The sequence below is a fragment of the Anolis sagrei genome, chromosome 4 (genome assembly GCF_037176765.1).
Source record: "Anolis sagrei isolate rAnoSag1 chromosome 4, rAnoSag1.mat, whole genome shotgun sequence".
Taxonomy (NCBI): Eukaryota; Metazoa; Chordata; class Lepidosauria; order Squamata; family Dactyloidae; genus Anolis; species Anolis sagrei.
The window spans coordinates 125,601,999-125,625,446 of record NC_090024.1 but is presented as its reverse complement, the minus strand read 5'-3'; the positions used below and the strand labels follow the sequence as shown (position 1 = coordinate 125,625,446).

At 38.4% G+C, this 23,448-nt stretch overlaps 1 protein-coding gene across 7 annotated transcripts in view; it reads left to right on the top strand.

Annotated features, from left to right (window-relative positions):
* Positions 1 to 23,448, top strand: part of CEP350 (centrosomal protein 350) — a 104,190-nt gene that overhangs the window by 67,443 nt on the left and 13,299 nt on the right. For 4 of the 7 annotated variants that reach the window (XM_067467638.1, XM_067467639.1, XM_067467636.1 and 1 more), the window contains 10 exons: positions 676 to 763; positions 2,694 to 2,840; positions 4,141 to 4,292; positions 8,059 to 8,181; positions 9,365 to 9,564; positions 12,377 to 12,588; positions 15,726 to 15,870; positions 17,285 to 17,466; positions 17,921 to 18,057; positions 20,224 to 20,306. In XM_067467638.1, the coding sequence (XP_067323739.1) occupies positions 676 to 763; positions 2,694 to 2,840; positions 4,141 to 4,292; positions 8,059 to 8,181; positions 9,365 to 9,564; positions 12,377 to 12,588; positions 15,726 to 15,870; positions 17,285 to 17,466; positions 17,921 to 18,057; positions 20,224 to 20,306 (1,469 nt within the window). The remainder of the gene's footprint in view (positions 1 to 675; positions 764 to 2,693; positions 2,841 to 4,140; positions 4,293 to 8,058; positions 8,182 to 9,364; positions 9,565 to 12,376; positions 12,589 to 15,725; positions 15,871 to 17,284; positions 17,467 to 17,920; positions 18,058 to 20,223; positions 20,307 to 23,448) is intronic. The other 3 variants (XM_067467640.1, XM_060774454.2, XM_067467641.1) reach the window with 3 other exon arrangements.

Genomic DNA, 23,448 nt, shown 5'->3' with positions numbered 1-23,448 from the left:
AATCACTGAAAAGTACAGCCACTCCAACTATCTCATGTGTCTTGGGGAAGCACATGTAATTGATGCTTGTGTTCATTGTAGAGGGTTATCTCCAGAAGCATGTTGGAATGGGCCTTTGAGACTTAAGGCCTCCTTGTATCTCTAGTACAAAATTATGTTGAGGCTTGTCATACAAACTGGGGACAGATTTGGTGGCTAAATATTTACCATCAACACTACTTAGGCCCGGAAGTATGCAAAAAATATCAAAATAAAGGCCAGAAGAAAACAGAATCCTACTTCTGATTCATTTTTTCATTTTATTTTTCAGGGGTTTGGGCAGTTCTGTGCCCTGTTTGTGTTCATTCTCTCTCTCGCTCTCTCTATGTTTGTTTTAAACTGTTTTTAATGGATACCAGGCTCGGAAAAATGAATTTTTCCTTATCAAAGTCATTTTTGTCACAGAGGGTTCTGAACATAGAGACGTTCCTAGCCAAATACGACTGGCAGACTGTTGGCCAAACCTACTTTATGTAGGTTTGCTTTTCTAATAGTTTAGAAAAGCATGTTGAGGAGTTGAGTTACATTGCTATTTTTTTCAGTAGTATAGCAGTACTGGATCAGACAATAATACACAACAACAAATATGGGTATGAATATGAAAGTAGGATACCTTTTATGCTATTAATTTTTCAGGCATCTACGAGACAAAGGAGAAGATGATAAAATGCCACCTATTAGAAAGAAACAGCGTGGCTTACTTTTGAAGCTGCAGCAGGAGAAGGTAAAAATTACTTTAAATCTGATTGCACCGTGATACTATTGGTTTATCAGTAAATCTTGTTAGGAAATTTATTTGATCCCATGTTTACACATGTTCAGTGGACATTGAATTTCAAACTTAGAAATGTGCTCCCTTTCTTTTAGTGAAGATGCTTTATTAATGATCAAAGGGCTCAAAAGAGTGGTATACCTATCATAGCAATCCTTTATAAATTCATGACCATAATAGTTTATTAGCTGAACAAAGGAGGGGATCTAGTGCATCCTGAAGTGCTCTATTTTTTGCTACGTTGCTTTCAGAGCACTGTCACCAGGTTAATAACAAAAGAAGAACTTTCAATTGATTTATTGATGAAATCTTTTCTAGGAGGCTTTCCTTTCTTAGGGCAAAGAAGGGTTATATAGACTTATACTTTGCTTCTGTGTATCTTGTTTTATCTCTTGTTTTAGCATCGTATTAGTCAATGATCAGCATTAAATCAACCAGTAAAATATGAGTAAATCATAAGTTTAGGCATTAAAATACAATTTTTAAAAACACAATTAAGTCACAATATGAAGGATGAGAGTTAAAATACTATTAACATTTATAACTTTAAATAACTATGATAAAAACTGAGATAAGGTAATAGAACCATTTGAGACTTTGACAGCATCCCGTGTCAACAAGCTATTGCTGCTGCACAAAAACTAGCAACTTTGGCAGTAGTTTCAGGAGACTAATCAGTCAAAAGATAATAAATATAAAACCTTTCAGGTCTTCCTGGTATTCTTGGTAAAACTAGGTTGATAAAAGGTCTAAATATGCAGTTGTTTAGTAACCTTGCCTGGAAAAAAAGGGTCATTTCACTATTCCAAAGCATCGATAGGCCTCCAGCATCGCTATTGCAAAGCATTTATAAGCCAAATGGTCTATTAATTGATCACTTTTATTTCTATATGATGTGAAAATTTCAAACAAAAAATAATATAAAACAATTGTTCCTGGGCTATATTAAGCTACTTTTTCTGATACATAACATGCATAACAAGCAGATATGTTGCCTTCCCCAGTGAGTGGGGCATCTTTGGAATGATATGAAAATGCGCCTATCCTCATAGAATTGGAAGACATCTCATGTGCCATCTAGTCCAACTCCCTCTCAAGAAGCAGGAAAATCGTATTCAAAGCACCCCTGACAGATGACCATCCCGCCTCTGTTTAAAAACCTCCAAAGAAGCAGTCTCTACCACACTCTGGGGCAGAGAGTCCCATTGCTGAACAGCTCTCACAGTCAGGAAGTTCTTCCTAATGTTCAGGTGGAATCTCCATTCCTGTAGTTTGAAGCCATTGTTCCACATCCTAGTTTCCAGGGCATGGGAATGGTTACGAGGAGTGAGATCCAACATCACTGCCCCAGCCCCCAGTGCTATTCTCCCGATGGTGAGAGTGACTTAGGAATATTCCCTACACTTCCTAGTCTTTGCAGCCAGATGAGGTAGATTGTAGATTGACTACCTGTAGATTGTAAGCTGCAGACAGAAGGAGAAGTGCTGTGTGAACTCCATGAATGTGGAGGACTACTTATAGATTATGAGCTTAAGTTAAACAAAGAGGTTCATAGAAAACTGCTGTTTTGAGTCTAAGGTAGTGAGATTTTTTTTCTTCATAAACATGTATAAAGCCAGACTTGTATGATTCATCACTGAATTCTTAAGTAGACATTCTCCTTTCTAGAGGTAGCAGTGGAAAAAATTAATTAAAAAAGTCATCAGATGAAAACTGGTGCTGTCAGGGAAGCAGAAACAGAAATCATGGGAGAAGAAGTAATAGAAGAGATGGATGAGAAAAGAAACAGAGACATGTTTTTAAGAAGATTATATGCAGCAAAATGAAGGGAAAAGATGAAGATTACTACTTTTGTTTTGCTTTATTATGCTTATTTATAAAGGCTGAAATCAAGCGTCTTCAGGAGGCCAATAAGGCGGCTCGGAAAGAGAGGCAACTGATCCTTAAGCAACAGGAAGAGATAGAACGAATACGCCAAACCACTATGAAATTGCAGGAAAAACTGAAGTCTGCAGGGGAAAATAAAATGGTAAGCTGTGCTTTAAGTGCTAGAATTGTCCCTTTGGCGGCCAGCCACTTAAATTCATATTTACTATTTCACTTCTCAAGGAGTAGAACTGGTGTTCCTTGAAATAGAAGAGAGGAGGTATGTATACATTTCCAGAATAAACAGTTGAACCTTAAATAATGGTTGTCTCAGTAAAGTACTCAGTAAAATGGTAAATTGAATAAAACAGTCAATATATAGTCAACCTTCTATATCTATGGATTTTGCACTTACAGATTCAGCCACTAGCAGTCTGAAAATATTCAGCCCGCTCCATTGTAAAAAGCAAACATTGATTTTGCAATGTAGTATGCCATCTATATAAATAAAAATGTACTGTTCGTTTGTGGGATTGACATAACTCAAAAACCATTGGACGAATTGACACGAAATTTGGACACAATACACCTATCAGGCCAATGAGTGACCATCACTCATAAAAACACAGAAAAACACGGCAGAAGAGACTTAAAAAGCCAAAAAACAAAAAAATACATTACAACATATATGCAAAACCACATATGTACACAAACATAAACAGAAATATATACATATATATGCGCACGCAAAACATATGCAGAAAGGAGGAAGGAAGGAAGAGGAGAAGGAGGGAGAGAAAGAGGAAAGGAGAGAAGGAAGGAAAGAAAGGTAGAGAAGGAGAGAAGGGAATAAAAAAGTGAATGAAGGAAGGAAGGAGAGAAGGAACGAAAGAGAGGAGGAGGGAAGGAAGGAAGGAACCAAAGAGCAAAGGAAGTGAGAAAAGAAACAGGTAGAGAAGGAAGAAAGAAGAAGGGAAAGAAAAATAGGGAAGGAAGGAAAGGGGGGGATGGGGAAGGAAGGAGAGAAAGAGGGAGTGAAGGTTGGCCACAGCAATGCGTGGCGGATACAGCTAGTTGTATATAATGGGACTTGAGCATCCACAGATCTCATTGTACACATGAAATAAAACAGTGTATAAACAGTAGCAGAGTATTCACAGTACTGCTACTCAAAACACTATCTTACTTCTCAACCTGCTAGGATTCATTATCATTGTCAGGAAGGTTTTTAAAAAACCCAGAAAGATGGAAATTCTGTTGTTGGAATTGCAGATGGTGCTCATGAGCTTACTTTTTCTGGCTTTATTTTGAGATATAGATTGACTTTTATATGTAACCAATACAAGAAGCTTTGCTGTGAAACCTAAAAGAGCCATCTTTTTTCAAATTTACATACTTAATCAGTTAGTAAGTTCTAATGTTCTGAAAGTAGAATTTTAATAATTAAGTTCTCCTTCTTGTAGGAGTATCGCAGTGAGGATGATGTGAAACAAACCCAGTCTTCAACCCCACTGCCAACAGACGCAGAGACAGGTAGTCCTTCTTCCATCTCCAGCTGTGAGACGAGTAGCATCATGCAGAAACTGAAGAAAATGCGTAGCCGGATGGATGAGAAGTAACTATCTGTGCTTATTTTATTGCTGATATGGGAGATTAGATTTGAGGTTACTCTTTTCTTCAGAGTTTGGTTTTGTTTCTTACAGCTGTCAAGATAGCTTGATTTAATATCTGTTGCTGGTAATTTTGCTTTGTATATTCAGCATATGAGTGAATACAAACATGCTCTTTCCAACTACTTTAGTTACTATCTACTTTTCCTGGCAGCAAGAGATTCTTTGGGTAGTGAAAATTCCTCCCTGACCTGCTATGTGAAGTATCTTTCAACTGGTGCTGCTGAGCTTTGAAACTGTGAACTTCTTCATGTCTTCTGATCCTGAGTCATGTATGCACTCTGCAATAATTACAGAGTCTGAATCTGCACAGATTATTATGTAGTACTCCTTACAGAATATGACACGTGTCTCAAGGCAGTTAATGAATTAACATATTTTTTCTGTTTTGAAATTTATCTCTGGACACCAAGGGATGTAGATACTTTACCATGATGACAAAAAATTATCTGAAAAAAAGATTGATTCATACTCTAGCTTCTAAAGCATTAATTTGGCCAAAATTCTGCATTTCATCCTACAGGATGCAGCAGCATAACTTCCTTTTTTCAAAACTTAATATAACCCATTGTATGAATCAGATTTTTTTTTATAATGTAGGCGCATATCTAAAGATTTGTTTTACGTAGTTTTGAAGATCAAATTAGGTAGGTGACGTCCCCCATTCTCCATTCTCCATACACTGAGTAAACCGATTTCTGGTGTTTGTCATGACTCTTGCCAGCATAGCAAGTGTTATGTTGGCAATTACTTCCTGGATGTTGGTCTTCAAATCTTGTAGGGTCCTTGGACGGTTCACATAAACACGGGATTTCAAAAAACCCCATAGAAAAAAATTACAAGGGGCCAAATCTGGAGAGCGGGCTGGCCACTCCAAATCCTCCCTAATTGAGATGAGGCGCTCTGGGAAGCATTCCCTCAAAAAAGCCATCGATGCTTTTGAAGTGTGTGCAGTTGCACTGTCCTGTTGGAACCAAATGTCCCCTAAGTCCAACCCATCTAGCCATGGGAAAAAAAAATCCTGTAACATGTTTACATACTGGTCCGAATTCACAGTCACTGTGACTTCATTTTCCTAAAAGAACCAGGGACCAATAATTCCAGCTGAGGAAATTGCACACCACACTGTGATTTTCGGTGAATGCAAAGGCCTTTGATGCAATTCTCGAGGGTTGTTGTCAGCCCAGTAGCACGTCTTTTGTTTGTTGACGGATCCACACAAATGAAAATGGGTTTCATCACTAAAAATAAAACAATAGCGTCCTCAGGAACGACTTCGAGAAGAACCTCGAATGCGTTCCTCCGAGAATTGAAGTCACGTTCAGAAAGTTCCTGCACAATCGCCGTCTTGTAAGGTTGGAAGTGAAGATCATCATGAAGAATTCTCCTCACAGAATGATTCGAAAGTTCAAGGGCAGACACATGTTTGTGCATAGAACCACGTGGTGATCGCAACATTGAAGCTCTCAATACCTCAATGTTCTCAGGTGATCTAATGGACCGAGGGACTCCAGTTCTTCGTCTTGTTGCACTTGCAGTTTGTCTGAAAGTAGTGACCCACGTCACAATTGATTTCCGGTCCGGGACAGGGGCCAATGGGGCTAAATTAAAGCAATTCCGAAAGGCGTGCTGGGTTGCGATTACAAAACATCCGCTCGAAAAGTAGGCCTCAACAGCATAAGCACACTCCTCACTGTTCCAACGCATGATGGCGACTGAACTGTGTCAGGACATAACTTTATACTCCCACCTCTCGAACGAGACCACTAGCACTCCGCAACGTCTTCAACCGACTGAATGGCGCACATTTTAAAAAAGGAAGTTATGCTGCCACATCCTGTATAATAATCTTCACTGCATAATAACCAGATACCCATTTTAGGGTGGCAAAATTGGTATTTTTGTGATTCTTGCATGAATAAAAGTATGACTATTCTGCAATGAAATACGGTAGCTCTTTCAATTGAGAAATGTTTTGTATATCAGCTGTGACATGTATCTCTCCATTGTGAGACCTTGCAGCTCTAATATACCCATGATAGAGAAAGAAAAGCTGTCCGTTTTGTCAAATAACTGTTTTAAAAAATTCTGAATGTAAGTCATGAATATTGCAACTCTAGAATATGTCATCCTGCGTCCTTCCTGATATTGTTAGTGAATAAAATCAACATATAGGGATCTAGTGTGTGTTTGTCTTAGGATTTCAGTAAATGTGTTACAATTTTCTTCTCCATTATAGCTTTTCTAAAAATTGCTCTAAGGGACATTTCTTGCATAGGAGAAATTTGGAAGACCATAAGGAAAAAATCCCTAGGCATGCAGATGATTTGGGGGGATCCCACCTTATAGTATAGTTTGCTAGCTATGGAAAATAGTTTTTTGAAAACATTTATTGAGGAGCATTAGTTCCTCTCTTCTGGTTTAAAATAAACATCCTGTTTCATTGTTACATTTCAGAGTAATACTTTTTAAAAACATCTACTTGGAAAGTACAAATCCCCTAAGTCCAGTCATTTAGTGATATCAATGACAACTAAATAATATGTTTTATTGATTTACTGTTGTAATTGTTTTTAACTGTTTTATGATGGTTTGAGCATTGAATTTTGATATTGTTAACTGCTCTGAGTCACCCTAGGGCTGACTCAGGTGTAGTGAGTAAGTATGTAAGTAAGTAAGTAAGTAAATAAACAATATTAACATTTGTTACATTTTCTTAAAAATCAGTTGTTATGTTTGCACCTGGCAGAAATTCCAGTAAAGGAAAGCCGTATTATTGTATGAAGTGCTGCAAACATAAAAAACTGATTGAAGAACTGTGCTGCCTCTTGTTCTTTCCAGAAATACTCAGATGAATCTAGTAGTTTTTAAAGAAAGTTTTAGTATTGGCTAAAGACGAAATAGGGAAAGCTGTCGTATTGTATGCATGTGAACAGGAGCATGCTCTATCAAAGAATTAACCCCCTGTAATACCAGCTCCTAACGTGGAACTATTTAAATAGTAATTATTCTTTGTCCTCATTTGTCTTAGCTAGTCCTTACTGTGCTTTATAACTCTTAGTATCTATTAGTAGCATGGCTTTTATTTTCTAACTGCTTTCTCTGCGAGGTAGTTTTGTCTTGTTTTACATTTTTGTCATGAGAATATTTGACAATTAAAATGCTGCTCTGGTACAGATCAGCGTTTGAAAATGAAAGTATGAGTGTGTGTAGTCTAAAGATTAAAACTATATGCTTGTGCAAGATGGCACTTTATGAACTCATTGAGTTTGCACACTTTTTGTTATTGTTTAAGTTTCGAGATAGGTGATGGAGACCATCTCTCCTTTTTTTTTCTTTTGAAGACTGAATTCATTTAGTTGACTGAACCAAGTCTTCATTAGTATGAGTAGGACTAGACAAGAGCTCAAGTGATCAACATAGACCTTTTAAAATTCAGTTTGGAAGCCAATAGGTGTGATCACTTTCTTTAAGTATCAGAAACGAAGCTCCAAAAAGTAGCAAATTTGCCACTGTAGTAAGCTCTTCATAGAAAAAAATGGAAGATTGCAGTGAAAATATGTTTTTGTTTTGTTGTCCTTGGAGTCTTCCGCATGTGGAATGATGATTGTTTGACATGAATTCAAGACTCTATGCTAGATGCTCTCCTACTCTCGCTTTCTGTCTGTTTCTTGCTATCTTGGCTTAAAACTCTTCCTCCTTATTTTGTAGACACTGCTCTCCTGTTCACTACTTCTTCTCTGTCTTTACGTCTCACCACTGGGCTTCTCTCAGTGTCTGTTTTCCCAACCTCCATCCCAAATTCCAGCTGTATATCTACAACCAATTGGTCAGGTAACTTTCTACCTTTTTCAGTGGTAGACTCTTTGATCGAGCATGCTCTGTTCAGTTTGACATGACTAGGAAACTCTTCATAAAGATCCCCCCCCCCCCCCCCAATCCTCTCCTGTGTAATCATTTAAGGCGATACTCCTGCAGCAGCCTTACGTAATGTGTCAACTGCTATTTGGAATAGGCTCTGGGATTTAATGTGTTTTTTCGCATTTTACATTGACATGACAGATTTTTTTAAATCTATAAAAGTAAAATTTTATTCAGTTGCTTCTTGTTAACCTTTCCAAATTACTAGAGAATATAAGGCACTCCATGTAAATAAGCCCTGCTTATAGCCCAGAATAATAATGCAAGTTAATCGGACTTCGATCTCTGGCAGTTGTATTTTTCTTTTGGGATGATTTTATGTTGTAGCAATAATTAAAATGAAGAACAATTTCAATAAATATAAACTTATTAGTGTTTCAATGGGAAGTGTGGACCTGCTTTCGGTTGATGAGATAGGATTGTTGTTGTTGTTGTTGTTGTGTGCTTACAAGTCATTTCAGACTTAGATTGAGCCCGAGCGAGGGCCGGGTAAATGACCTTGGCCCCCAGGCCTTAGTTTGAGGACTCCTGCAGTAGAGGATGGCCAAAAAGAAGGCTTGATGTGCAGTTCTAGATTGTCGTCGTTGTGAGAGAGATCAACTTAATTTTTTAATTATGTGAAAAAACTGTATTGTGATCAGTCTTACTTCCTAGCAGTGTAGTTATAAATCTGTACCTGTTAATAGTTTTAGATATGAACTCAGTATTTTGCTGGTTTTAGTTCTGTTTTAAGTATTTTGATACCTGGCTGTAGACATGGATAAAGATCAAGCTGGATTAAAAAAAGGATTTTTGATGTGTGTGTATTTATGTTTTGGAATTCCATTAGCTACTACAGAATTTCTTTTCATTATAAACATTAATTTACACACACAATTTTGGACTGTTTTGTCACAGAAATAAAATGTTCAAAAATATGAGCATTGGAAAATATTAACTGGATTAATATAACCAGTGCTTCAATTATTAATTTAGTATTCAGGCAATCATGGTAATCATTCACAATATTTTATATCATAATACTTCTTACCACATTATAATTGACACTTCAGGGTGCCGGTGAACAATTTTTTTTTCTCTCTTTTTTTTTTGCTAGGTTCTTAACGAAGAGAGAACAAAAACTAATGCACCGTCGACAGTACGCTGAAGAACTGCTGCAATGGAAGCGTCGTTTAGATAAAGAAGAAGCAGAGATACGTCAAATAGAGAAGCAGGCATTGGCTGCCTGGGACAAAGACCTGCTCAAAGCCAAAGCAAACAAAAAGGGTGCTGGAGACCAGAAATCTGATCAGAAAGGTACAAATATGAAGGATACCTTTGAAAAGAGGGTCCCAATTTGCATGTTTCCTTCCAACAGAGTGTTGATTGTGTGGAAAGGACCCATACAGTTGCTTCCATCCATGTGATGATGTCCTGATAAAAGCAGAATCCAAACAGAAAAGCTTCTGGAACATGGCCACACAACCTGAAAAACTCACAACAACCCAGTGTCCCTTTCAGATCAAAATAGTAACAGATGAATACTTGAGCAGATTGGGATCCCATTGCAGTGCAGGACAGCACAAGGTTTCTGAAGTCTCATAGGGAACTAGTTTGAAATGTGAGTGATACAGAATTTAGAGGCAGAGCATGAAGATCTTCAGATGCAAGAAAAAAAATAAAAGTCATTTTCTTGCAGAAACCAGCACTGAAACTGTGTTATCGGACATGTTCAAAGGACTTATAGATTTAGAATTAGAAATTCCATTGGGTACAAAGAAGACGAAGAGACCTCGGTAGAAGAAATTGATAATTAAAAACAAACAAGGAAAAGGGCAACCAGACATTTGTATTACATTTTTAACAAAATAAATAAACAGACAAAACACAAAGTTTGCAAGCTTGGTAGTTGATTAAATGGCCTTTGACCAATAGCTGACCACTTGGAGTGCCTCTGGTGTTGCCGCAAGGAGGTCCTCCATTGTGCATGTAGCAGAATTTAGGTTGTATTGCAGCAGGTGGTCAGTGGTTTGCTCTTCTCCACACTCTCATGTTGTGGATTCCAATTTGTAGTCCCATTTCTTAAGATTGGCTTTGCATGTTGTGGTGCCAGAGCACAGTCTATTCAATGCCTTCCAAGTAGCCCAGTCTTCTGTGTGCCCAGGGGGGAGTCTCTCATTTGGTATCAGCCATGGATTGAGATGCTGGGTTTGGGTCTGCCACTTTTGGACTCTAGCTTGCTGAGGTGTTCCAGCGAGTGTCTCTGTAGATCTTAGAAAACTATTCCTTGATTTAAGTCGTTGACGTACTGGCTGATACCCAAACAAGGGATGAGCTGGAGATGTCACTGCCTTGGTCCTTTCACTATTGGTTGCTACTTCCCGGCAGATGTCAGGTGGTGCAGTACCGGCTAAACAGTGTAATTTCTCTAGTGGTGTAGGGCGCAGACACCCCGTGATAATGCGGCATGTCTGATTAAGAGACACATCCACTGTTTTAGCGTGGTGAGATGTGTTCCACACTGGGCATGCATACTCAGCAGCAGAGTAGCATAGCGCAAGGGCAGATGTCTTCACTGTATCTGGTTGTGATCCCCAAATTGTGCCAGTCAGGTTTCGTATGATATTGTTTCTAGCACCCACCTTTTGCTTGATATTCAGGCAGTGCTTCTTGTAGGTCAGAGCACGGTCCAGAGTGACTCCCAGGTATTTGGGTGTGCTGCAATGCTCCAGTGGGATTCCTTCCCAGGTAATCCCCTGAGCTCTGGGCACCCCGTGGGAAGTATGCAACAGTATTGAAACAAAAGAGGTTCAGGTGGTGGAAGGGACTTTCTAAACTGTGGTATATTATGGACAACAGCTACAACAAATGGGTTCAACAGGCATTAATGCATGGTTCCAAGATTTTATTTATGGGGAAAAACAAAGAGCAGGTGTTTTCATTAATTTTCCTATAATAAGAGGTCCTGGGTGGATTTATCTCCTACCTCCCCCTTTTACAAATGAGAAAGTACCATGGATGGAAAAAGTAAAACATAGAAATTTCATGATTTATTCATGAATTACAGATCTTCCAAAAAGGCTAAAAATCACACTGATAGTAGTGGGTTGTACAGTAGCTGAAAAAAAGCAACATGTTTAGAGCTAATTTTACGTTTCTTTTTTCATATCCAAGAAATTTTTTTATAAAAACATACATATTAAGATATTAAGCAGTCTTTTCCAACTTGGTCTCCTACAGATGTAGTCTGGTGCCTTGGTTTTTAGGTCTGTTACTGGAGTTATTTTGTGCAGTTTTTGAGAAACTACAAGTTGCTTCGTGAAAATTGGCAATCTGCAAGGACATTGTCCGGGGTCGCCCAGATGTTCTGATGCTTTACCATCCTTGTGGGAGGCTTTTCTCATGTCCTCGCATGGGGAGCTGGAGCTGACAGAGAGAGCTCATCCACGCTATCCCTGGATTTGAACCTCCAACCTGTCAGTCTTCAGCTCTGCCCACACAAGGATTTAACCCATTGAGCCACTGGGGGCTCCTAATTCTAAAAGTTACACGGGATAGACTGCATTAACTCTAGTTTCTTAGATATGATTATTACAGTTTTCTCTGGCCTAGGACAGACAAGTAAATGGCATATGTCTGTATCTCAAAAACTAGAGCTGATAGTTTTTGGAATCCACAAGTCAAATATACCCAGAAACAGGTCTAACATTTGAGGCACCAAAATGTGTGTTGGCCAGTGTTATACTGGCTGGGTATTGGTTTTAATTTTAAAACATTTGGAGGGCACCAGGCTTGGGAAAGATGTTAAAGATCCTGAGTCTCTCCTACCACCCTGAGAGTGCGGGGTATAAATAAAGTTAATATTATTATTGTTATTATAATAAAATTAAAATAAAAACACTCAATGTATTAGGTATCTCACATGTCAGAAAACGTCATAACTGGAAACCTTATCAAATAAATCTCATTTTTCCACTCACTATGTCTCTAGGACTTAATTTGTACCTGCGGGATATGTAGACCTTTATGGTTCTGCCGTATAGAACAGTTACAAATGTACAAGTGTAGATCAGTGAATGAAAATGTCAGGTTTTCCTGCTTGACTGACCCTTCTATGATCTTCTCTCAGAAACAGCCAGTGAAGAAGATTCTTCAGTCCCACCTTGTTCTCGCCTGAATAGTGAAAGTTCTGTGCCAGAAGAATTGGGCAGCCTACCTGCTGAATCTAGGCCAACAACAGTCCATGAGGATCAAGAGCAATTTGGAAGCCTCGATCATACACTTACTGAGGAAATGGCTTACACACAAGAATTAGCATCATCTGCTTCTCCTGGAAAACATGTGAGAGAATTTTTAAATCAGAAATCTATGTACATCATATCAACTATGTACCTTTTGTCATAAGAAGTAGATATTTTCAGCTGAACTATGAACTAAATTAGACAAGATCTATGATTTCTGTAACTTTTACTATATGCGATGTTACAGTGCTTGTGTAAAATTAAGAGCGATGCATACTAATCTGTTTTATATTTAAACTGCACTAATTATTTAAAAATATTTTCTTAAATATATTAAGTACAGAAATACATACATAACTGATGATATAAAAAAAACGCTTACCACTACAGAAAACAGAAAGAAATATTGCTAACACAAACCTAACTCCTACCCAGTTACAGAAAGTACCACTAAAAACCACCTTAAAACCTGTGCTCACACTTAACACTTCTGTTTCTACATACAAACAAATGGAGCTCCTTCAACTTAATAATGAAAACAGCATCTAATTTTATTATTTAATTATTCATTTCATGGATTACGTTAAGTTCATTCTTAATGTCTACACTTTTTAATTTAAACAAGAAAAAAACACTTACTATATTGTTCTTCAAATATAATTGTTGCACTCCAGGACAGGAAAAGCCCTCAGACTTTAAACGCCACATGTTGAATAGGAAAACAATCCTTTTAATTGAGATAATTAAAAAGCAGCAAAGTAAAAAGTACTTTAAAGAAATAGGTAAATCCAATTATGTAAAAAAGATAATCATGAACAAAATAGTCCAGGGTAAAGCTCAGCAAAGTCCATGAAAATAAAGTCCACACTTCTCTAATATAATCCAGAAAACCGGGAAATAGTAATCCAAGGCATGGGTATGTAGTCATAAAATCCAAGGATCAAAACCATGAAACAAGAAATACTTAAGCTTGAATCTTCCAAGCTAGGGTTCTATGAAACAAGGACAAGAACTTAACTTGATTCCAAACGTTGTTTCATCTGGCTACATTTCCTGTACTTGGGACTTTGATCCCCTCGTTAAGCTATCCCAAGCACTCAGAAATTGGTATCGCTTTATCCTTATCCTTTTCTGTTCCCTTATCCTTTTCTGTTGGAGCCTGGCAGAGCCCCGCAGCCATTGTTCAGCTTGTCTGCTTTGACTAATCTTCTGCTGTCTATCTATTTACTCATTAACTTCTGCAGGCGCCAAGTTGTTTTCAACCCCCAATGTGTGTGTTGTACTGAATTTTCTTTTTTGCTTTTTATGTCTCTTCTGCTGTGTTTTTCAGTGTTTTATGAGTGATGTTCTCTCGTTGGCCTGATAGATGTATTGTGTTCAAATTTGGTGTCAATTAGTCCAGTGGTTTTTGCGTTAGATTATCCTACAGACTAACATTACATTTTTATTTATATAGATTAGTGAGCTTCTCTGTGATTGACCCTTTGAAATGCACTCTTGACTATTCTCCTGCTTGACTTTCTGTTTTGGACTACCTGCTATGTATGATCCTGGACTGTTTCTGACTATGAGCTTAATGAGTGCGCTGATGTGCTTTGACAATTGCAGTCCCAAAGTACAGAATTGGCAGATCTCAGCCTTGGTTTTTTATTCTAAATATAGTTGGTGCAAAAGCCATGCATCTGGGGTTAAAATGTTCTCAAATTTGGAATTGTCTTTTTTCAGTACCAAAACTTGATAGGTCTCACATGTTTTCCAGATACACACTCCTGGTATGCTATACTAAGGCTTCTACTTTTGTGAGAGTTAAGGATACAAAACTTCAGAAAAGTGGAAAAACTATGGATGAAAAGAAATCACTTTTTAAAAATATGAGATAACATTTCTCTAGAAATCTCTAAGTCTTCCTGTGGTCAGCCTCTGGTGGAAATTGACCATAGAGTTGCCTTGGAAGATTCCAAGAGATCAATCAAATTAATTTATAGTCACATCTGCAGAAATTAAACCCACAAATGTGTTGGGGCTGATAGTACATCATTTCAGCTTAGAGAAAAAAGGCAGCCTAGCCTTCAACAAAAAATAGAAGATAGAAACACTTAGCAATCAACTGAACATCATGAAGAGATGTAAAAGTGGATCTGGATCTATTTTTTACCCATCTCTGATTATTGTGATTAGAAATGAGAACTGTTAGCTGGTTATCTGTGAAGATAAGTGGTTACAATTAACTCTTGGGAATGTGTTGATTCTCCTTTTGTTTTATTGAAGTGTAAATAACATGGGAGGTTTAGGCAGACTTAATAATTGTGACCATCTTAGGCATTTTCTTTGTGTTTTGATCCCTTGTCACTATTCCAAAAATATTCCTTTGCAGTCACAGAAAACAGAAACATGTTTAAAAGAAAAACAAATAAATATTCTAAGGGCTTAAGAAGTCATAAAGTTAATGCTTAGTCAAAAGCAACTCTCATGAAAGAAAATTTTCATTCGGTATTTTTGCTGTCCAACTGGGAATTTTAACTTTGAGTAGGTATAGCATATATACAGATAAAATTCTGTTAATAGATACAGAGTATGATTTGAAACCATTTGGGTTTAAGAAACAATGTTTTCTATTGAAAATTACCAGGGGATTGCCTGAAAAATTTCTGAAACTGAAATATGATGTTTGCAATCAGTAGGTTTGCCTTTTAAAATACTTGCATACTATTTTCCCTTGGGTAGAATATAAAAGATTTGCTTTACTTCTTAGCCATCCATTGTATGCGCTATAAGTTCACTTAGTTGGCTAAAAATATAGCTGTGACTTGTTATTTACTTTTGGAGACTTTTCTATTCCACCCTTATCCATTTTGCCTGTCACTTTCCATTCCTACCTGTTTGTTTTTTTTTGTATATTTCAAAATACATCAAATAGATTTCCTAACCAAATTAGGCATTGAAATGAATTGTGTGTCCAGTGTAAATTTTCACAAATTTTAATCATTTCTTTGGTCTAGATCAGTGGTTCTCAACCTGGGTTCTCCAGATGTTTTTGGCCTACAACTCCCAGAAATCCCAGCCAGTTTACTAGCTGTTAGGTTTTCTGGGAGTTGAAGGCCAAAAACATCTGGTGACCCCAGGTTGAGAACCACTGGGATATACTATCTTCCATGTCAAGAATTAGTTTATTGAATCCTTATATGCCTTTCAGAATACTTGATTCATAAACATATTACTGTTTGTCCTTTTGTCTAGTCTCCTTCCAAGAGCAGTATGTCCCACTCAAAGCAAATTCATAGCAAAGGAAGTCACAAAACAGGTGGACAACCTCATTCATCTACAAAATCTCAGGATGTTTCCTACAGTTGGTCTGATGAGTCTTTGTCCATGACCCAGTCAGGTAAGCATTAAAACTCTTAGGTTTACTGTCCTATATTTAAGCAGCCAAATGTCAAATTCAACTGAATTCTAATGATGTACAGTTTTGAAGTTAGTGTATATAGTTTGTGCAGCAGAGAAGAGCCAGTAGTTTTTTGTTTTTTGGAGGTGGTTTTGCCTATCATTGGGTGGGGGGGAAGTTCTACCAGAGGTTCTCAAAGTCTGCTCTCTAGGTGTTTTGGACTTCAGCTCCCACAATTCTTAACAGCTGATAAGCTGGATGGGATTTCTGGGAGTTGAAGACCAAAATGCCTGGAGAACTAAAGGTTGATGAGAACCACTGGTCTAAATCATTCTGGTTCTGTTTGAAAGACATACCTATAAAACTTTTATATGTAAAGATTGTTATATCTGAGGATACTCTCAAAATTTCATTGAAATCATTGTTGCATAAGTGTTTAATTTCACTGAAGTTCATTACTGTGTCTAAAATACATATTTATTTATTTATTTGCGACATTTATATGCCGCCCTTCTCACTCTGAAGGGGATTCAAAGTGGCTTACAAGTAAAAAGTAAATGCAATATATTATTATTATCATAGCACAATATGAATATTATATACTACATTGTACTATAACATTATACTGTAATATTATTAGTAATATTACATTTAATATAAAATATATATGAAAAGAGCAGATTTCCTGAAAGAAGAACCAGGAAAATAAGATTCTGACTATAAATAGAAAGTCAGCTGCTGTCCTCACCTTCTTGCCTTGTTTTTTACTCATGTTCTATTTTGAAATGGTCATATGACTGATCAAATAAATAAATAATAATAATAATAATTATATTACATTATACTGTAATATTATTAGTAATATTACATTTAATATAAAATATATAATTATAATATTATTTTATTATTAGTAGTAGTATATTGTATTACGTTATAGTATCAATATTATATGTATATACATTATATATTATATTATATTATAAGCACAGTGCAGGAGACAAGATGGAACTTCCTTCATGGGCCCTCTCTTCACTCTGATCTCAGAGCAGCAGTTGGTGCTGGAGGGGGGGGGGGGACTCCCAACCGAAGACTTGACAGCCCCTAGGTTTATAAAGAAGCCAACATTTACTATTAATATATTCATGTTATCATCCAATTAGGTGACACATTACAACATGAGCAAAAATCACAGTGCCATATACAAAGAATGTTAGAAAGGGAACAGAGAGGAATGGATAAAATATGAATGGAGTGTAACGTGAGCAAACAAAAAGGCATGCACTTAAACTTTGTTACAGTTTTGGTAATAATTAAGGATTTATGCAACAACTACTGATTTTTTAAAAAGTGACTGTTCTCAAATACATTGTAGGTGATTGATTTTTGTAAAGTCAGTATACATTTTCTCTTAAAGTATTAAAATATACCTTGTCAGAAACTACATCTGATCAAAGTGATGTGGAAAGCCGAATCCGAGCCCTGAAGGATGAGCTACGGAAGAGAAAGTCTGTTGTTTACCAACTGAGGAAGGAACAAAAAAAGAGGCATAAGGAGAGACTGAAAGCCCAGGAGGCCAGTTTGATCAAACAATTAGAAGTAAGACCATCTTGAAAAAGAACTTCCATAAAATTTGTGTGTCAAGGTGAAAATATTTTTGCCTGTCTTCATATTGACAGCATCGGTGTTACAAATTAATATTCTGATATTTCTTTTAAAACGCATGTTGCAGTGAATTCGTAGACATACTCAAAAACTTGGTTGTAATATAGTGATGCTGACTAAAAATAATAATAAATAAAAATATTTATTTATTTATTGATTTAAAATATTTATATTCCGCCCTTCTCACCCTGAAGGGGACTCAGGATAGTTAATACATTTCCATTTGAAATCTTTGTTTTCAGATATATTCTGTAAAGCTAGAATGTGTCAAAATAAATTTAATAGCAAAAGGAAATGTTTACAGGAAAGCCACCGCATATGTGTGTGTGTATTCAAGATGAGAGACTGGGCTCACAGATTCCTTATGACCTCTTTCATTCATTGCCAGACTTATGATGAATTCATCAAAAAGACTGAAGCAGAACTGAATGGGGATCTGGAAGCAACACCGACAGCTAAACCTCAAATCAAGACACTGTCTTCAACTAGTGAGAAGCCAAAGATCAAACCACCTCCACTCCATAGGTAATATAGCGCTTTTGGGTAAACATTGCACTGGGGACTTTCTAAACATTTACCATTATATATTTAGAAAAATGTTCTGCTTCTTTCACATATGTAGATTTAGCATATACTGAGAGAGAGATCAAAATATATTGGAAAATTCTTGAAAAACACCCATATAGGTACCAATATTTTTTCTAGTGTCTCAAGTATTGCATATAGAGTACTTACATAATTTTATCATATTTTTTAAACCAAGTTGGTGACAAAGTATTTATTTATTTCATATATTTATATCCCGCCCTTCTCCCCACAAGGGGGACTCAGCGTGGCCTCACATGAGCATCGGAGGATGCTAACAGCATAAATACCATAAAAATTACAATTCACAATAAAATCATTTTAAAACATTGTACAACATCATCAGTAAAACTTAACAATAAATTAATAGATTAACATGCCAGTAAAACCAAGCCGAGCAAGGAGAATCCCTGCCGCAAAATCCAAATTTCCTTTTGCCACTGGCCTCTAACGCCTGGACCCAGAGCCAGGTCTTCAGTTGTCTTCTAAAGGACAGGAGGGAAGTGGCCAACCTGATACGTAAGAATAATTAAAACAGTCCATACATACCAGACAAAATAACTGCAGAATGTCAGCTTCAAAAAGACGATCTTTAGAAGCCTGCTAAAAAACAAGCTGAACTTTTGTAGGGTATTCAAAAGCATGGCCTTATGGAAAAGGCTCTGGCCTCCATATTTACTTTACATACTTCAAATCAGAATGAAAAGGGATAACAAGGAGCAGATTTGTGTGGTGGTGTTTGTTCTTCAGATACATTTGACCTAAGCCATTTCAAATTTTTAAAGAGGAGACTAAGCTCTGCCATTTTTTCAGGATTAAATTTAAGCAATAGAATTAATGTAGAATTAGCGTGACCATAAGCAAACTAAGGCCTGTGGGGCGTATGTGCCCCCTCTGAGTGCTTATGTCTGGCCCGCCTCATTATCACTGTCCTCACTGCATCCTTATGCTGAAAGGAGGGGGGAGGAAGACATGTAACGGCTGGGAGTCGCTCTCAGCTGCCACATGCCTTCCTTGGGCCCTCCTCTCGGCATAACTATCAGGCAAGCACCCTTGTCCTTATGCTAGGAGGACAGCCCCAGGAAAGTAGGTGGTGGCTGAGAGTACTCCGAAATCTTCTCAGCCGCTGCCTGCCTTGCCCGCCTTTCAGCATAAGTATGGGGTAAGTTAGAAATTGGGTAGGGTGCTGTAAAGTTGCTTGTGGATTATAGCAGACTGGTTATATTTCTTCCTTGTCCATCGCTTATGTGCATCTGTAAACCTGGTGGGCATGATTCAAATAAGTTCACATCCCCGGGTTGTTGTAGGTTTTTTCAGACTATATGGCCATGTTCTAGAGGCATTCTCTCCTGACGTTTCGCCTGCATCTATGGCAAGCATCCTCAGAGGTAGTGAGGTCTGTTGGAACTAGGAAAAAGGGTTTATATATCTGTGGAATAACCAGGGTGGGACAAAGAACTCTTGTCTGCTGGAGCTTGGTGTGAATGTTTCAGCTGGCCATCTTGATTAGCATTTGATAGCCTGGCAGTGGCTGGGGCAATCTTTTGTTGCGAGGTGATTAGATGTCCCAGATTGTTTCCTCTCTGTTATTTTGCTGTTGTAATTTTAGAGTTTTTTTAATACTGGTAGCCATTACTGGTACTTCAACCAGAGAAGTCAGCCATAGCAGAGCACCTGATGAACCAGCCTGGACACAGCATATTATTTGAGAACACAGAAATGCTGGACCACTCTCACAACCACCATGTCAGGCTACACAGAGAAGCCATTGAAATCCACAAGCATGTGGACAATTTCAACAGAAAGGAGGAAACCATGAAAATGAACAAAATCTGGCTACCAGTATTTTTAAAAAACTCTAAAATTACAACAGCAAAATAACAGAGAGGAAACAATTTGGGGCAAAAATTAACCCTCAGGCACTTTATATGTATGCAAGTATACAATATGGAATGTAAAGTGATACAGAGAATCTTATCTCTCAAAAAGCCTCTAGTTCTGTGATAGATTAATTTTTAATTCAGTGCCTTATCTGTAGAATGTCCTTTGGAGAATTTTTTAACTTACTAATTTATATATTCTTATCTATATTGCATTGCACTGTAGATCTGAGACATCAAAAAGTTGGAAATCAATAACTGATTCTGAACGTTCTAGAGGATCCTTGGAGTCCATTGCAGAGCATGTTGGTATGTAGCTTGGGAAACAAATGCTAAGAATATAGTTCATACTGAAAAATTGGCATCTGTTACACTATGCAAGAAGTCTGAACCAGATTGTAGATATACTAATACTATGCTATTATCAAGCTAAAAATATACTTTTAAAACTGTAAATGTTGAATTACAAGTAGATTGAATTTACACTATTTTTTACATTGCAATTTTTCACCAAGTTACTTTCTAAAACTAGAACTCTTTGACACAAAATTATTGAAAGTGTTTACTCTTTGATTATAATTAAAATGATTTCCCTGCGTGGCTATGCTGTGAATGCGCACTAATGGTATCCTTCCTGCGCATGCGCAGCACAGCTCGGAAATTTCAGTTAAATTTTGAATTGGAATGGCGGTTGGCCCCGCGCACACTCCCCATGCTACTATAAATAGCCAGCGGTAGGCTAACCGCCTCAGTTCTCTTCATCCGCGCTCAACGCAGGCAGCTCGTTACAAAAGAGAACTGTTTTTTTCCATTTGCTTCTTTTATTATGTCGCAAACGAAAGGGTTTAAGCGCTGCAGCGCTTGTCCGGCAAATATTCCTGATAATGACGCCCATGCGTTATGCATTGCCTGTTTGGGAGAGGGGCACCTGTCCCAGAACTGTGATATTTGCAAGTCATTCACTCCCCAAACTAGAAAAAATAGGGAGATTCGTTTGAAGGCGGCTCTTTATGAGCGGGCGCTTCTCCCACCCAAAGATGGGCAACAGAATGGCGGTCAAACAAAGGATTTGCTTTCTAAAACACTTAAAAAGACGAAGAAGACAAAGAACTTTGCATCCCAGGAGAATACGAAGTGTCCTCAGTTCTGTGCTCGCAGACAAGCCAACCGCGATCAGGGCTGTCTAGGGGATGCCTTCCTTCTGAAGTGGGTAGGCAACTTCTTCTACGCATTCCCCCCGTTTCCACTTCTGCTCAAAGTAATAACAAAACTACGAAGGGACAAGAGCCACTGTATCCTGATCGCGCCATGGTGGCCCCGCCAACCGTGGTTTGCGGCTCTCCTCGAGATGTCGAGGGGCACATACAGAAGACTGCCGGGCAGGGTGGACCTCCTAACGACACAAAATGGCGAGGTGTTCTATCCAGACGTCCACACCCTGGGGCTGACAGCTTGGAGATTAGTTCCCAGTGTTTGACTAATCAACTGTCTCTAAAGGTTAGGCAGGTGTTAGAGGCTGCCCACAAGCCATCAACTACAAAGTCTTATACATATAAAATTAAGCGCTTTAAAGAATTTTTAGGGAAAAGGGGCTACGAACCAGCTACAGCTCCAGTCACGGAAACACTAGAGTTTTTAGGTTCACTTCTGGACTTAGGTTTTACATTATCGTCGGTGAAGTGCTATCTCGCAGCCATATCGTGGCATAGGAGAAAGCAGGGCTTGCCATCTCTCTTCACGGACTATTACGTTAAGTTATTCCTAAAAGGCATGGGGAATTTGAGACCAGCGGTTTCCCCTGTGGCCCCGTCTTGGAGCTTGGAGTTAGTACTAGATTCTCTCCAAGGACCCCCATATGAACCAATGGCTACGTGTCAGATGTCTTACCTGTCCTGGAAGGTTGCCTTCTTAGTGGCCATAACGTCGGCAAGGAGAGTGAGCGAGTTGTGCGCACTGAGAGCAGACTCGCCGTACCTACGCATTCATAAGGACAAGGTGGTGCTTCGCACCGACATTGCGTTTTTGCCAAAGGTGACATCTAAATTCCACATGTCTCAAGATATAATACTTCCAGCCTTCTTTCAGAACCCATCTTCGCCGTTAGAACGGAGATTACACCTGCTAGATGTTCGCAGAGCCATTGCATTTTACCTTAACCGAACTGCGGACATAAGGAAGACCCCCAGGCTGTTTATAAAATATCGACAAGATTCCAATGGCCTCCAGGTATCCTCGCAGCGTTTGTCTGCTTGGATTGTGTCAGTAATAAAACTAGCATATCAGAGATCGGGACGTGATCTTCCTCTGGGTGTTAGAGGTCACTCAACTAGAGCACAATCAACGTCCACAGCCTTTTTAAAAGGTGTGCCTCTGGATGTCATATGCCGTGCAGCCACGTGGTCCACACCTATGACTTTCTTGTCACACTACAAGCTTGACTTAACATCGAAGAGAGATGCTGCCTTTGGGCGAGCGGTACTGTTTTCTGCGGTGGCATGACTCCCACCAGCCTCGGTGAGTAGCTCGCTAGTCTGTTACCATTAGTGCGCATTCACAGCATAGCCACGCAGGGAAAATGAAAGGTTGCTTACCTGTAACCGTAGTTTCCCTAGTGGTATGCTGTGAATCCGCACGGCCCCGCCCATCCTCCCCGCAGTTGTCATGCCTCCTCTTTGAGCAGCTGTTGCGGCCGAAGAGAACTGAGGCGGTTAGCCTACCGCTGGCTATTTATAGTAGCATGGGGAGTGTGCGCGGGGCCAACCGCCATTCCAATTCAAAATTTAACTGAAATTTCCGAGCTGTGCTGCGCATGCGCAGGAAGGATACCATTAGTGCGCATTCACAGCATACCACTAGGGAAACTACGGTTACAGGTAAGCAACCTTTCATATCTTTTTAATCTGGAAGGAGTCGGTGAGGTAGTAATTTGAGAAGAAACAAAACTTAAAAGGTGGTGGAAACAAATAAGAGAGTGACTTTACCTGTCATATGCTTATATATATAAATCATTACAATGATTTAAAACATGATGGTTTGGATTTCAATTTCTCCAACATTGGTAGAACAGACTTTCCTACTTAATCCCCTAGTAGTGCCCCCCCCCCCCCCCCCCCCCCCCGCAAAATATGATCCTAAATTTTGGGTAAACTTTAGAAATAGTATTGGATGTCATATGGAACTACTTCAGGCTGAACTTTAGATCTAAAATGAGAGATATTTGATTTTTTTTTTACTAAAATGTAAAAATCAGAAATACTATGAAAGTTGATTGTTTATACCAGTGGTTCTCAACCTGGGGTCCCCAGATGTTTTTGGCCTTCATCTCCCAGAAATCCTAACAGCTGGTAAATTGGCTGGGATTTCTGGGAGTTGTAGGCCAAAAACATCTGGGGACCCTCGGTTGAGAACCACTGGTTTATAATATGGAAAAGGCACATGAATTTCCACGCGT